Here is a 12,630-nt window from a genome sequence, read left to right on the forward strand (position 1 = left end):
CCATTCGCTTTGTTGACATCTTCACAGCTCAAATGACATTTATTCTTTGCTTTTCCTCACACGAAAATCACAGGGTTGCAACATTTTAAACTTACTACGTGAAAGATACACCAATGATTAACATTATTTAATAATTAGCGATTAGGACGGCTCTCGGATTTTTCTCTCTCTCCTGGGGTTATTAAATGGGGCTTAAGGTGACTGAGAAAATCATTCATACATATATTTTAAGAATGTCAAAAAAAATGGTGGAAGAGCACTGGGACAACACGCACCGTACAACGGTGACAGGGCTATAGCGCTTATAGCCTAGGTGTAGAGCCATCCCTGTTTCTAGAGATGAACTACAAACCCAATTCCAGTGAAGTTGGGACATTGTGTGAAGCATAAATAAAAACAGAATACAATGATTTAAAAATCATGTTCAACCTTTACACTGCAAAGACAAGACAATAGTATCCGCACGGCTAGCACGTGCAGAATGTGATTTGGCATAAAAAAAGATATTGCTTGGATGGATGATGGCGAACTGTATTTACTGACATTGTTTTTTTTAATTGTTCCGGACCCAATGTAGTGATATCCTTTACGCATTGATGACGGTTTCTGATGCTGCAGTGCCACCCTGGGGGATCGAAGGTCACGGGCATTCAATGTTGGTTTTTGACCTTGCGCTTACATGCACTGATTTCTCCAGATTCTATGAATCTTTTGATGATATTATGGGCTGTAGATGATGAAATCCTTAAAATTCATGCAATTGTACGTTGAGGAACATTGTTCTTAAACTGTTAAACTATTTTCGAACACACTTATTCACAAAGAGGTGAACCTCGCCCCATCTTTCCTTGTGAATGACTAAGCAATTAAGTTCCCAATTAGCCTGTTCAACTGTGGGATGTTCCAAATAGGTGTTTGATTAGCATTCCTCAACTTTCTCAGTCTGTTTTGCCACCTCTTTCATAAAATTCTAGATAATGATTATTTGCAAAAAAACAAACAAAAAAAAACAATAAAGTTTATCAGTTTGAACAATAAATAATCTTTGTAGTTTATAGGTTGAACATGATTTGCAAATCATTGTAGTCTGCTTGTATTTATATTTAACACATCATCTCAACTTCATCCAAGCAAAGACAATTAACTCATTCACTAGTCCCAGCCATTTTCACTGAAGCAACCCCTTTCGCTCCCGGCTGTTTTATTGGATTTTGACTGACTTTGCTAGGCCTACAGAGTATTCTGTTCTATTGCTATAAAAACACCAAAAGAAAGATTAGAGTCTCTTCTTTCATCTGTGTTAACTAACTTTAACTTTCCGTCGACAGCAGAGGGTGGTATTGCCTGCTAAGATGGCAGCTCTCTGAAAATGGTTGGCTTGAGCTGATTATTTTTGTATTCCACAAAAAAAAAGTTTAGAATATAGTGGGGGTACATGCAATAGATTCCTGCACATACATGTTTGTTGTTATTTTGTTTTTGGTTGGGGGGTGTTTGGCATTTTTTTCCATCCCAATTTTCCTCAAATTCCCTCTGAATGTTTCTTTAAATATTTTAGAAAACGTTCTATAGTAATAATATATATATACAGTATATATATATATATATATATATATATATATATATATAATCTTCTATTTTGGAAATTTAGCTCTCCGTAAAGCGCGAGAAAAAAAATACCATGTTTCATACTGTAGATGATTTTTTGGCATTTGGCTCATGATTAATTAAACAAATCATCATTATCATCATCATCATTAACTGAAGCACATCCTTGCAGTTTCTTCTACAAGGCCAAATGACAGAGAGGAGAGACAAACTATGCAAAAAGTGCTTTTCACAGTGGCGTCGCCATGGAAACGCTGCGTCTTTGTGTCTCAGGTGAATAGCAGTGTCACTCGGTTATTGGCGATAAACGAGACGCATGGTTAAAAGTCCACTCGGTGACCATGAAATGGATGAAACAGTCACACAATGGGCAGATTTATTGTAGCTAATATGGCACAGTAATATTGATAAAGCAAAGAAAAATACATTCAATATATATACAGTATATGCTTACAATTGATCATGTAATATGTCATTATATGAAACACATCATGAAGAATCAATGCTTTTGTATTACATTACAAACCAATGGAAACATGTTGATCTGGTCCTCGAAGCTCATTGGCAGTGCAGTATACACAAGACCATCCAACAGCCATGAAGTGTTTTAATGCAGACACTTTTGGTGTCAGTAAATTCAAAATGTTATGCCCAAATTTTGAAATTAATTCATATGCAAAATATTTCTACATCAAATCATTTCAGTGGAGTTGTGCCTTGAGATACAACATTAATTTGTTCAGTGCCCACACTTATAACACACTTGTATCTCAAATCAACTTATCACATTAAAATACACGGAAATGTCATTTTCCGTACAAAAAAAAAGAGTTGCTGCAATGTGTCTTTAAATGAAGGAAACTAGCTCTCCAAAATATTGTACTTGGAAGAAAAAAAAAACAATAATACAATGATTAGTTAGAATTAAATGCAATTATACAGTTTTTGTCACGCTACAATAAATGAATGTGCAGCTCACAAGCACAACACTATTAGTTCTTCACAGAGGATAAAATTATAACAGTGAGAACTTTTTCTGTTATTGTTTTTGTTCAATCTGATGCTTAAAGAGCCGTAGAACCATAACATTGGTGCTATTTAGCATTAGCATTAAGCTAGTGAACTGAAAGGCTAAGTCATTAAATCTGGAATCAATCCCATCATTCAGTGTTTTTAAAAACGTTTTAGAACAAGTAATGGCGGAACATTGCAGCTGTTTTTTATTTTTAAATACTTTGCCTGTTATATATCTCAATGTGCATGTATGATGTCTATGATGGAGTAGCTTATAGCCATGTGTGGAGTCTTGTTTTGTCTCTTATTTGTTATGCAACTATCTTACGCTTGTCTTGGCCAAGACTCCCTGTGAGAAGAGTTATTGCAACTCAATGGGACTCTTCCTGGTTAAATTAAGGTTCAATGAAAATTTAAATGTGTAATTCTCTAGTCTCTTGTATGTTTACTTTGACAGTAAACTTCAATTGGGAATGGCAATAAACAGCATGAAGCCTCGTTTTTGAAGAATAGCGCTGCTTATTGTGAAGTGAGTCGAGTTAACCACCATAAAGAGTAAATTCTGTAGCGTAAATTTGACTCTATTTAGAGTGGAACCAAATAGACTCAGTTTTAGAGTAAAATAAATACTGAAATAAAAGCCAACAAACTCAACTTTCAGCTTGGGAGGCAGCCAATCTAGTCCCTGAGCCACGCAGCTCCTGCTGTGTGTTATTATATCACTCGTCAGGTGGAATCTTAACCCCAAGAGACCAAAAACATAGTTTAAGCAAAAGTAGGAGGGGCATAGCTCAGGTGGTAGTGTGGCAGTTTTCTCAAGCTGAAGGTCATGAGTTAGTTCCTCAACCCTTGGGTGACTTTTTACTTTTTATTTTTTTCATTCCTTTATTTTACTCTCTTCCATGTGTGAATATTAGTCTACTCTAAAACGGAGTCAATTTGGTCCCACTCTAAATAGTCAAATTTACTCTAAATAAAGTTAAATATACTCTACAAAATTTACTGTGTACAGCTCCTGTATGTCAACTCTACAAACGACTGCTCATATCTGAAAAAACTTTGAGCGACTCATATCCCAAGACACTACTGTACATAAACCTACAATATATATATATATATATATATATATATATATATATATATATATATATATATATATATATATATATACATGACAGTATATACAATATCATAATTTTGTCCAATGGTTGCATCATGTTTTACCATTATGTAGCATGGCCCCCAATTTTACATGTAATATAATACAGAGTGGTAAATCCGTTGCAAAATGAATATGTATGAATAAAAAAAAATCCATTAAGTTCTCAGTGCTGTTTTTGGAATAATGTCTTGAAATGTGTCCGTCTGATTGTGTTCCTGATGACTCTCTCTAACCTTTTTTTTTTTTTTTTTGGTAGCTCTCTCAACCTGCAGAAACTGCATAGCGGACATGAGTAATGTATAGTATTTTTGTCTAGCCTGAAGTAAAAAAAATAAAAAATAAAAAAGTACTACAGCGTTCAGCAAATCGCTTACCGAACAAGACATTTACTGAGAAGATGCGTTTATATTTACACCAAAATAATTCTGATATTACAATCTAGCATAAATGTCAGCTTTGCAGGTGCTTTGCAGGAAATAGGTCAACTGGTACACATGGTGCTATTAGAGGTCATAGTGAAGCTAATTACAGCCACAGTGTTATTTTTTCCGAAGGTGAAATGGGGTGTAGTGTTGTATTTGCTCAGTTGGACGTCGCATAACAAACTGACGTGTTAAGTCAAGTGTGGTAAAAACACCACTTGAGGATTTGTGTCTGTCGCAAACACAACTGGTCCTTGGTTACATCACCACCATGGTGACATCACAAGCAGACGTTAATGTGCCTTCGCACATCGCAGACGACCCCCACAATGAGGTTCAGACAGCGGTGGTGACTTGCGTCAAGCACAAGTCGTTGGAGTCCTCGAGTTCCGGCGCAGTGGACATGTCCATGGCTAGTCATACGGGCCTGGCCTGCCTGGGGTCGCCGCGGTTGTCCGGGGGACACGAGTGGTCCCTCAGGGTGCTCCTGACCCGACTCACCCCATGGCAGGCCCTCCGAGCGCCGGGGCAGCAGAAGTCCCGGAAGCACCTCTTGAAGTTTTCGTCCAGGAATGCGTAGAGGATGGGGTTGAGGCTGCTGTTGGTGTAGCCCAGCGCCACGCAGAAGAAGTAGGCGGCCATGACGGGCGTGGTCTCTGGCACGTCGGGCGACAGGGCCTTGACCAGGATGAAGATGTGGATGGGGGTCCAGCACACCACGAAGACAGCCACCACCACCAGGACCAGGCGGGCGATGCGCCGTAGGTTGCGGTCCTTCTCGCGCGAGCCAGACAAGAGGCGGACGCTCTTCAGGCGCAGGATCATCAGCGTGTAGCACACGCTGATGATGATGACGGGCACCACGAAGGCAAAGATGAACACGCAGATCTTCATCAGCGTGTCCCAGTAGCTGTACGGCTCTGGGAACTGGAGAGCGCATTCGGTTGTCCCTGGTGGTCACAAACAACATTATGAGATGTAAAGTACAGTAGCTTCATTTTTCGGAGATACCTGCAACAACTCTGCAAGGAAATGCACATATCACCACATTTTCAGACACACATACAGTAATCTAGCCCAGGGGTCTGAAACCTGCGGCTCTGGAGCCACATGTGGCTTTAGGCCCTCTCCTGTGGCTCTCTGTGGATCCATCCATCCATCCATCCATTTTCTTGACCGCTTTTTCCTCACAAGGGTCGCGGGGGTGCTGGAGCCTATCCCAGCTGGCTTCGGGCAGTAGGCGGGGTACACCCTGAACTGGTTGCCAGCCAATCGCAGGGCACACAGACGAACAACCATACTCACAATCACACTTATGGACAATTTGGAGTTTTCAATTAACCTGCCAGGCATGTCTTTGGAATGTGGGAGGAAACCGGAGTAACCGGTGAAAACCCACGCAAGCACGGGGAGAACATACAAACTCCACCCAGGAAGGCCGAAGCCCGGACTCGACCTCACGTCCTCTGCACTGGGAGGCGGACGTGCTAACCAGTCAGCCACCGTGCTGCCTCTCTGTGGATCTCTTTAAAAAAATAATGTTTATATGTTTTTTGTTGTTGTTATAATATTCTTTAAATAAATTAACTCATTCACTCCCAGCCATTTTCACTGAAGCAACCCCTTTCGCTCCCGGCTGTTTTATTGGATTTTGCAAGGCCCACAGAATATTGTGTTCGATTGCTATGAAACCATGGAACCTAAAGAAAGATTAGAGTCTCTTCTTTCATCAGGAAAAAAATATATTTGTATCTATTTCCGTAGTGCAGCAATTAGCATTAGAATATAGCTAAAATTCATCAATATTCGCATTCCTGGTGAATAAACCGGCAAACAGAACTTGTTGCAACATGGCCCTGGTTGATCTCTTATACTCTGCTGTCACCTGCTGGCCATTTTTGTAACTACTACCATGTTTTCATCCGTTCTCTGCAGTTCAGAGGCTGCATCAAAGCTTTCTGTATGCTCTTGCATTAAAAAATAAAATTAAAAACGTATTAATATGTTTTTGGGACCATTGCAATATTTAAAATAGAATGTTTTTATACGGTTTTGGGAGCAAATGAGTTAATGATTGAGATTTTAAAAATAAATAATTAAATGTTCAAAAAATGCCACAGTCCAAATATGTAAGTTGTCAGAAAAAGAGTTGGACGAAAGGTAGATGAAAAAGTAAAAAATAAAAAATAAAATAACGTACAAAAAGTGACCATAAAATGTCCAAAAAGGAAGAAGAAAGGCAGAAAATTACCACAAAGTGTCTTTGGAATTGCCCCCCAAAAAGGTCTGAAAATTGCTTTTTTTTTAAAGGCAGAAAAGAAAATATTCAAAACTACGTGTCCAAAAACAAAATAAGAAATCCTGAACATTACCATAAAATGTTCACGAAATTGCCAAAAATGTCAGAAAATGAATAGCAAAAAAGTAAAAAAATAAAATAAAATAAAAATCTATAAAATGTCCCAAAAAAAAGGAGAGGCAGAAAATTACCATAAATATGTCCATAAAATTGCCAAAAATGTCAGAAATTTGACAGAAAGGCAGAAAGGAGTTACCAAAAAATACAAATAAAAATAAAAATCTCCATCGATTGGATGCTGCATGTTTTTTCTTGGGCCTTCGGTACATTAGACTAACACTAACACACTATTTCCTTCGTCTTTCTTTTTTTTCTTCAAATGTTTTGCAGCTCACATTTTTGATGATTTATTTATTTATTTTATATAAAAATTACTTTTTTTCTACGAAAGGTTGCTGACCCCTGTTGTAGCCCAACCCTCCAGTGAAAAGTATGTATCGTCGCATTTTTGTAATCATCCATTTAAAAGCACATATCTCTTTTTTTTGGGAGGCAGGCCTCCAGTAAAAAGCATGTATCTAGTGAAAAACATGTTTTGGATTCTACCTTAACTCATTTACTGCCAGCCCAGTAAAAATGAATCTTTGACGTCTGTGGCCGTCTATGGCAGTGAATGTGTTGATACACTGGTGAAAAGTGTATTATCTCTGCAGACCTACCATTGTTGGTCTTGGTGCTACCCAGGATCATAGCGGGCACGCCGGCGGCGGACGACAGCGCCCAGATGAGCACATTGATGATTTTGGCCTTGACAGGCGTGCGGAAGTCGAGCGCCTTGATGGGATGGCACACGGCCACGTAGCGGTCCACGCTCATCATGGTGAGCGTGAAGATGCTGGTGAACATGTTGTAGTAGTCGATGGAGATGAACACCTTGCACGCCACCTCGCCAAAAGGCCACGAGCTAAGCAGGTAGTCGGTGCTTTGGAAGGGCATGGTGCTGGTCACCAGCGCGTCCGCCACCGCCAGGTTCAGGATGTAGATGTTGGTGGCCGTCTTCATCTTGGTGTACCTGACGGGTATACAAAGTAGACATACCCTGCTACACTACCCGTCCTGACTGCAGACTACTTTTATTCTTTTTACCTGGCCTCTCACATCCAGCCATTTTATTTCTACTATGCAGGTTTTATCCTTTTATCTTCAACATCCATCTTGTTCATCTTTTCTTTTGCCCTTTTGTTCGGTTTATTTCCTTTTCCCCACATTTCCCTCTTTTTTTTCTCGACCTTCTTTCAGTTTTACTTACAAAATGTCACCCTCTCGTCATTCTTTCTCTCGAGCCCACCAATATTTCATTTTTTTCTCACCCTTTCTTGCTTCCTATCACCTTTCTTTCTTTCTTTCTTTTTGAGGCATTTGTGTGTGTTGGGGATGCTGCAATGGTTGCCCTCATAAACTTAATTATTCCCCGCCCCCCATGTCCATTGTTTAATGTTGATGGGTTTAAAAACACTGTTATGAAGGTAGGCAGCATGGTGGTAGGCCTATTGTGGGTTTGTATTCATGACAGGGTCATGTTTTGTTTTATTTCAGTTTCATTTTGTTATCACATTTTATCCGGTTCATGTTTTTACTGTTATGAACGAAAAATACATTTAAAAGTATAATCACATGTGGCCTGACCCACCACAAAAAAAAAGCACCTTGGACTCATTGTGAAGATTCTTTAGAGCTTGCATTTGAGCACCCTTGAGCTTCAGTATTAATATACGTCTCTGTGTAAGACGTTACAAGAGCGCCATCTAGGGGCGAGTGACACCATATCCATTCACCTTTTGTATCTCAAAAGTGATGTAAATCAATCAAACTTTTCAAAAAAGCAGCAAGACTTCTTTTTTTTTATCACTTTGTATCGTCCATTAAAACGTAAAATTGCGAACTGAGATGAAGAAACAACTGACCTGATGATGACGTACATGACCAGGCAGTTGCCCACCAGGCCCACCACGAACACCAGCGAGTACACGGCCACGATGACAGGGATGATGGGCGACATGGGCTCCGCGCCGTCCGCCTCGCCCTCCCACGTCCCGTTGAAGGCGTCCAAGGCCAAGGAGGAGCCGGCGGTAGTCGGCCAAGCGCACCCCCCTGCAGGCGCCTCCCCCTCCCTGTCCCAGGGACACATGTCCTCGGGCTGTCCTCCTCGGTGGACGTGCACCACGCCGGTCTCCATTGGCATGAATTCTTGACCACTACCTTTTTGTGTTGACAGCATCCACAATGGCATATCGATGTTTTACCACAATAAAAGCATCACGAGTGAGCTTTAAATGAATTGCAAGCGAAACAAGCTGAAACCGTATGTAAATACATTTGGAATTTGTGCCTCTAGTTAAAAATTGTTTTTATATACACATTGAAGAATATAGTTTAATGACGTCTATGACGTAAATTTAGGTGAATCTTAAAGGTATTATATCTACAAATAGAACAGGTTAATTGACATTTTGTGAGACTAAAACTGGAAAATTGGTCCCCCATTATTTGATTGGACAGAAAATAATATTATAAATATTAACAAATGATAAAATAAATAAATAAGCCGTTTAATATAAAAAAAAAATTGGGCTGATGAAGAAAATAAACATTTATACACATCCCTGCCATTACAAATGGCTTCAAATATATTTAATGAGAGTTTTTGCGAAATGCAAGTAAAACGAATGTGTTTTAAAAACGTGGAAAGGAAAGGCAAGTGAGCGCCAATAATAATTGGAAAAAAATTGAGAACGAAAGCTACAATTATTAGTTTTAACGACACTTTAAGGATATTAAACGTCTTTTTGTGACATTAAAACAACACGGATGGTCTCTATTTGCGACCGAGAATATGTGCAGGAAAAACAAATCTTTGTAGATAATGACTCGCGTTTTGTTTTGTTTTAAGACGTTTGCGACATAGGTAGACCTCGGATGAGAATGTAAGCAAAACATGCAGGGCATTTCATACAGCGTGGTGAGGAGGGGGGGGGGGGGGGTGGAAAAAATAATCTACTGTAATAACACCACAGTGACATGCAGCATCACCACGATCTTACCTTTGTCCCAGCTTCCAAAAAAGTTGATGCAAATGCCACAAAGCTGACGGAGAGTGATTGGAAACGCCAATGAAATGATTTGTAATAATGTTTGAGGCTTATTACTGCTGTGTAGAAGGAGAAGAAGCAGATGGAGTGAACGCGTGGCTCAGTGTGCAGCTTGCTTAAGCGCTGCTCTCCAATGACGTCATCGCCGGCTTGACAACCAACACACCTTTATTTAATATTTTCTTAGTAATATAAACTGTTTGCATATCACGGAGGCGTATTACTGCCACGCCCGGGGTACTGTAAATAAATAAATAATAATAACGTAAGTAAATAAATAACGTTTTATTTAATTGGCACAGGCTAATCGTCACATTCCACGTGCAGCCTACTATTGAAAACTAATGGCCTTATTAATGTAGTATGGTGTTCCACAGCGTTCAGTCTTGGGGCCTCTGCTGTTTGCACTGTATTTTCTGCCCCTGGGGTCCATCTTTAAAAAACATGGTATGTCCTTTCATTTAGTACCCTATTATTATAAACTGTTTGGATATCACATAAAAAGGACGCTTTCTCCTTAAAAGGGGAAGTCAAGCCGAAATAGTTCTTAATGTGTGCCCCACAAACTTTGGTATTTGTTGTTGTCAACTGAAAATAACATCACAGTGCCTATGGGCACAAATGACCAATCACGGTTCACCTGTTTACTGGGTTTGGCCATGTGACATCCGCAAGCTAACTTATCACATTTTAACATTCAAAAGCAATCAGTTATAAGAGCAACATAAGCATTTATGATAAATGAAATCAACTACCTGGATCAACAGCTTACATATTCTTCAATGCTTGGCCTGATAACACACACAAGTTGACATGCACAGGTTTAAATGACTACTAAGGGTAAGTTTGAGTGACTTGTTTGGTTATTGGAACCTGCAAGAAAATGTAGCTGAAGTTTTGAAATTCTGAAAAGGATATGAATTTGCCAATCAGCTTTGTTCCAACTCTGACAAAGAAGTAGAAAATTAGTGTTTCTGTTAATACCAAGCCAGTTATGTAGACCAACAATACATATACAAAATGCCCAATTAGGAGGTACTTAAACAAAACGAACTGCACGATTGAGTTGCCAGGAAAAAAAAGCCATTATTGCACTAATGACATAAAACATCCCACTTACATACAATATGCCAAACAGCACCCACACAAGCTTTATAACTTCTGGCACAAAGTCATTTGGAGTAAAGAGACAAAAATGGAACTTTACGACCACAACCATTAAAAGCTATAATTGGAAAGGAGTCAACAAAGCGTATGAAAAAAAGTACGCCATCCCTACCTTGAAATATAAAGATGCATCTGTGATGTTTTGGTAGTGCATGAGCTACAACGGCACGGGAAATGCACTCAAAATTGATTGCAACATGAATGCAGCATGTTATGAGAAAATATTGTAGGACAATTTGCATTCCTCAGCTACGAAGCTGCACATGGGACACACTTGGACGTTCCAACATGACAATGATCCAAAACACACGGCCAAGTTGACCCATCAGTGGCTATAACAAAAAGAAAAAAAGTGAAGGTCTGGGAGTGGCCATCACAGACTCCGGACCTCAATATCAATGAGCCTGTTTGTTTGTTTCAACAGACAAATCAAGAATTTGGCTTTTAGAATGGGCAGCTTGACCACTGAAGAAAATAAAGAGCCTCATCTACAGTTACAGTATTACAAAAGACTGCAAGTCATCATTGATGCTCGAGGGCATTGTACATCGTATTAAGAACCGCCGAAGGATATGCAAACTTTTGAACAGGGACCACGTCATTATTTTTTTTTACTGCTATGTTTTGTTTAATGATCGTGCTCTTCTAAAATGTCCTGTGGTTTGTTTTGAACCACGTTAAAAAGAAATGTGTTTTGCCTGATCACTAATGTTTTCTTTTCAAAGAATGCCACACATCCTACAAATTTCGGGCTGCGGATGTAAATGTATGAGCACAACTGTAGCTGGCAGACACAGCTAGTTTGCATATTTACTCATGTTAAGGATATATTTGTTTTTTTGTTTTTTAATTTTTTGTATGAACATACAAAAATGAAATGATAGCATGCATCCTGCTTGTTGCCAGAGAGGCAGTTTGTCACTCAGCACTGGTTGCTTAGTGACATCACACTTATTGGAACGGTATTAGGGGGGGAGGGGACAAGGCCGTGTGGTATACACAATTTCGCACAAAGTGAATTTACCTGCGACGTTTTTTGCCCTCAGGCTACAGAAACATAGTAAAGTACAATAACTGAAGAATGAAACCTTGACACAGGTGTAAAACAAAGAATGATATCACCACTGGTAACTTAGTACAAGTTCTGGGAAGAAGAAAATAGCCAAAGACACGCTACTTTTAAGACTGTTTCTTGTTAGCAGGGGTTGCTAATTGGTGTTGATAAAATCAAACCCAACATTTTCACTGTCTCCGTAGCCATGTAATGACTGTTGAAAAACTGTGCTTAAATTTTGTTTTTCTGTCCCTTTTAGGGACATGATGGAAAATAATTTGAATAAAAATATTTACACTGCTACTTACGACAGTTGTTAATGCACTAACTTTCATAATTAGCTAGGGTAGGGTAGACTGCTGCTACCATCATATAAGAGTAGATGTCTCGTCTGCGTAGCTGGCCAATGATATTGAACGTCCGCCCTGGCGGCCATCTTGCCGCAGTCACCTCGCTCCGCCTCTCATTCATTACTATGTGTTTTTATAGTACATGTTCTTTTAAATAACTCAAAGTAGCGGTCTACCAAAAAAAGAATAATAATCAACTGATTATCGGGCAGTTTAGTTTATAAGCGTAGTTATTATACTACATACTTGTTAACAATTGTTAACTATACTTGTTAATTAATAAATCCTGCCTTTTTAAAGCAAGTTCCTACTTTAGCCTCCAATCTGCGATTTTGGGAAACCTTAAAACATACATATAAACACATTTCAAGGTTTCCCAAAATCGCAGATATATCTCCAGTTGAA

At 39.2% G+C, this 12,630-nt stretch overlaps 1 protein-coding gene across 1 annotated transcript; it reads right to left on the minus strand.

Moving 5' to 3' along the window:
• Positions 1-1,970: 1,970 nt before the first annotated feature.
• On the minus strand, positions 1,971-9,748 carry oprk1 (opioid receptor, kappa 1). The gene is made up of 4 exons (XM_077556122.1): positions 9,607-9,748; positions 8,470-8,764; positions 7,225-7,577; positions 1,971-5,156 (listed from the first exon to the last, which is right to left on the minus strand). The coding sequence occupies exons 2-4, from the start codon at positions 8,745-8,747 to the stop codon at positions 4,624-4,626; spliced, it is 1,164 nt and encodes a 387-aa protein (XP_077412248.1). The 5' UTR covers positions 8,748-8,764; positions 9,607-9,748; the 3' UTR covers positions 1,971-4,623.
• Positions 9,749-12,630: the final 2,882 nt, after the last annotated feature.

This window comes from Vanacampus margaritifer, chromosome 2 (genome assembly GCF_051991255.1).
Source record: "Vanacampus margaritifer isolate UIUO_Vmar chromosome 2, RoL_Vmar_1.0, whole genome shotgun sequence".
Lineage (NCBI taxonomy): Eukaryota > Metazoa > Chordata > Actinopteri > Syngnathiformes > Syngnathidae > Vanacampus > Vanacampus margaritifer.

What these genes read in the sequence shown, in the direction of transcription:
- oprk1 (XM_077556122.1), bottom strand. Translation starts at nt 8,747, where the DNA reads ATGCCAATGGAGACCGGCGTGGTGCACGTCCACCGAGGAGGACAGCCC. An exon ending in GTCATGTACGTCATCATCAG is followed by an intron (nt 7,578 to 8,469) that starts GTCAGTTGTTTC and finishes TATACCCGTCAG; the next exon opens with GTACACCAAGATGAAGACGG. An exon ending in TAGCACCAAGACCAACAATG is followed by an intron (nt 5,157 to 7,224) that starts GTAGGTCTGCAG and finishes TGTGACCACCAG; the next exon opens with GGACAACCGAATGCGCTCTC.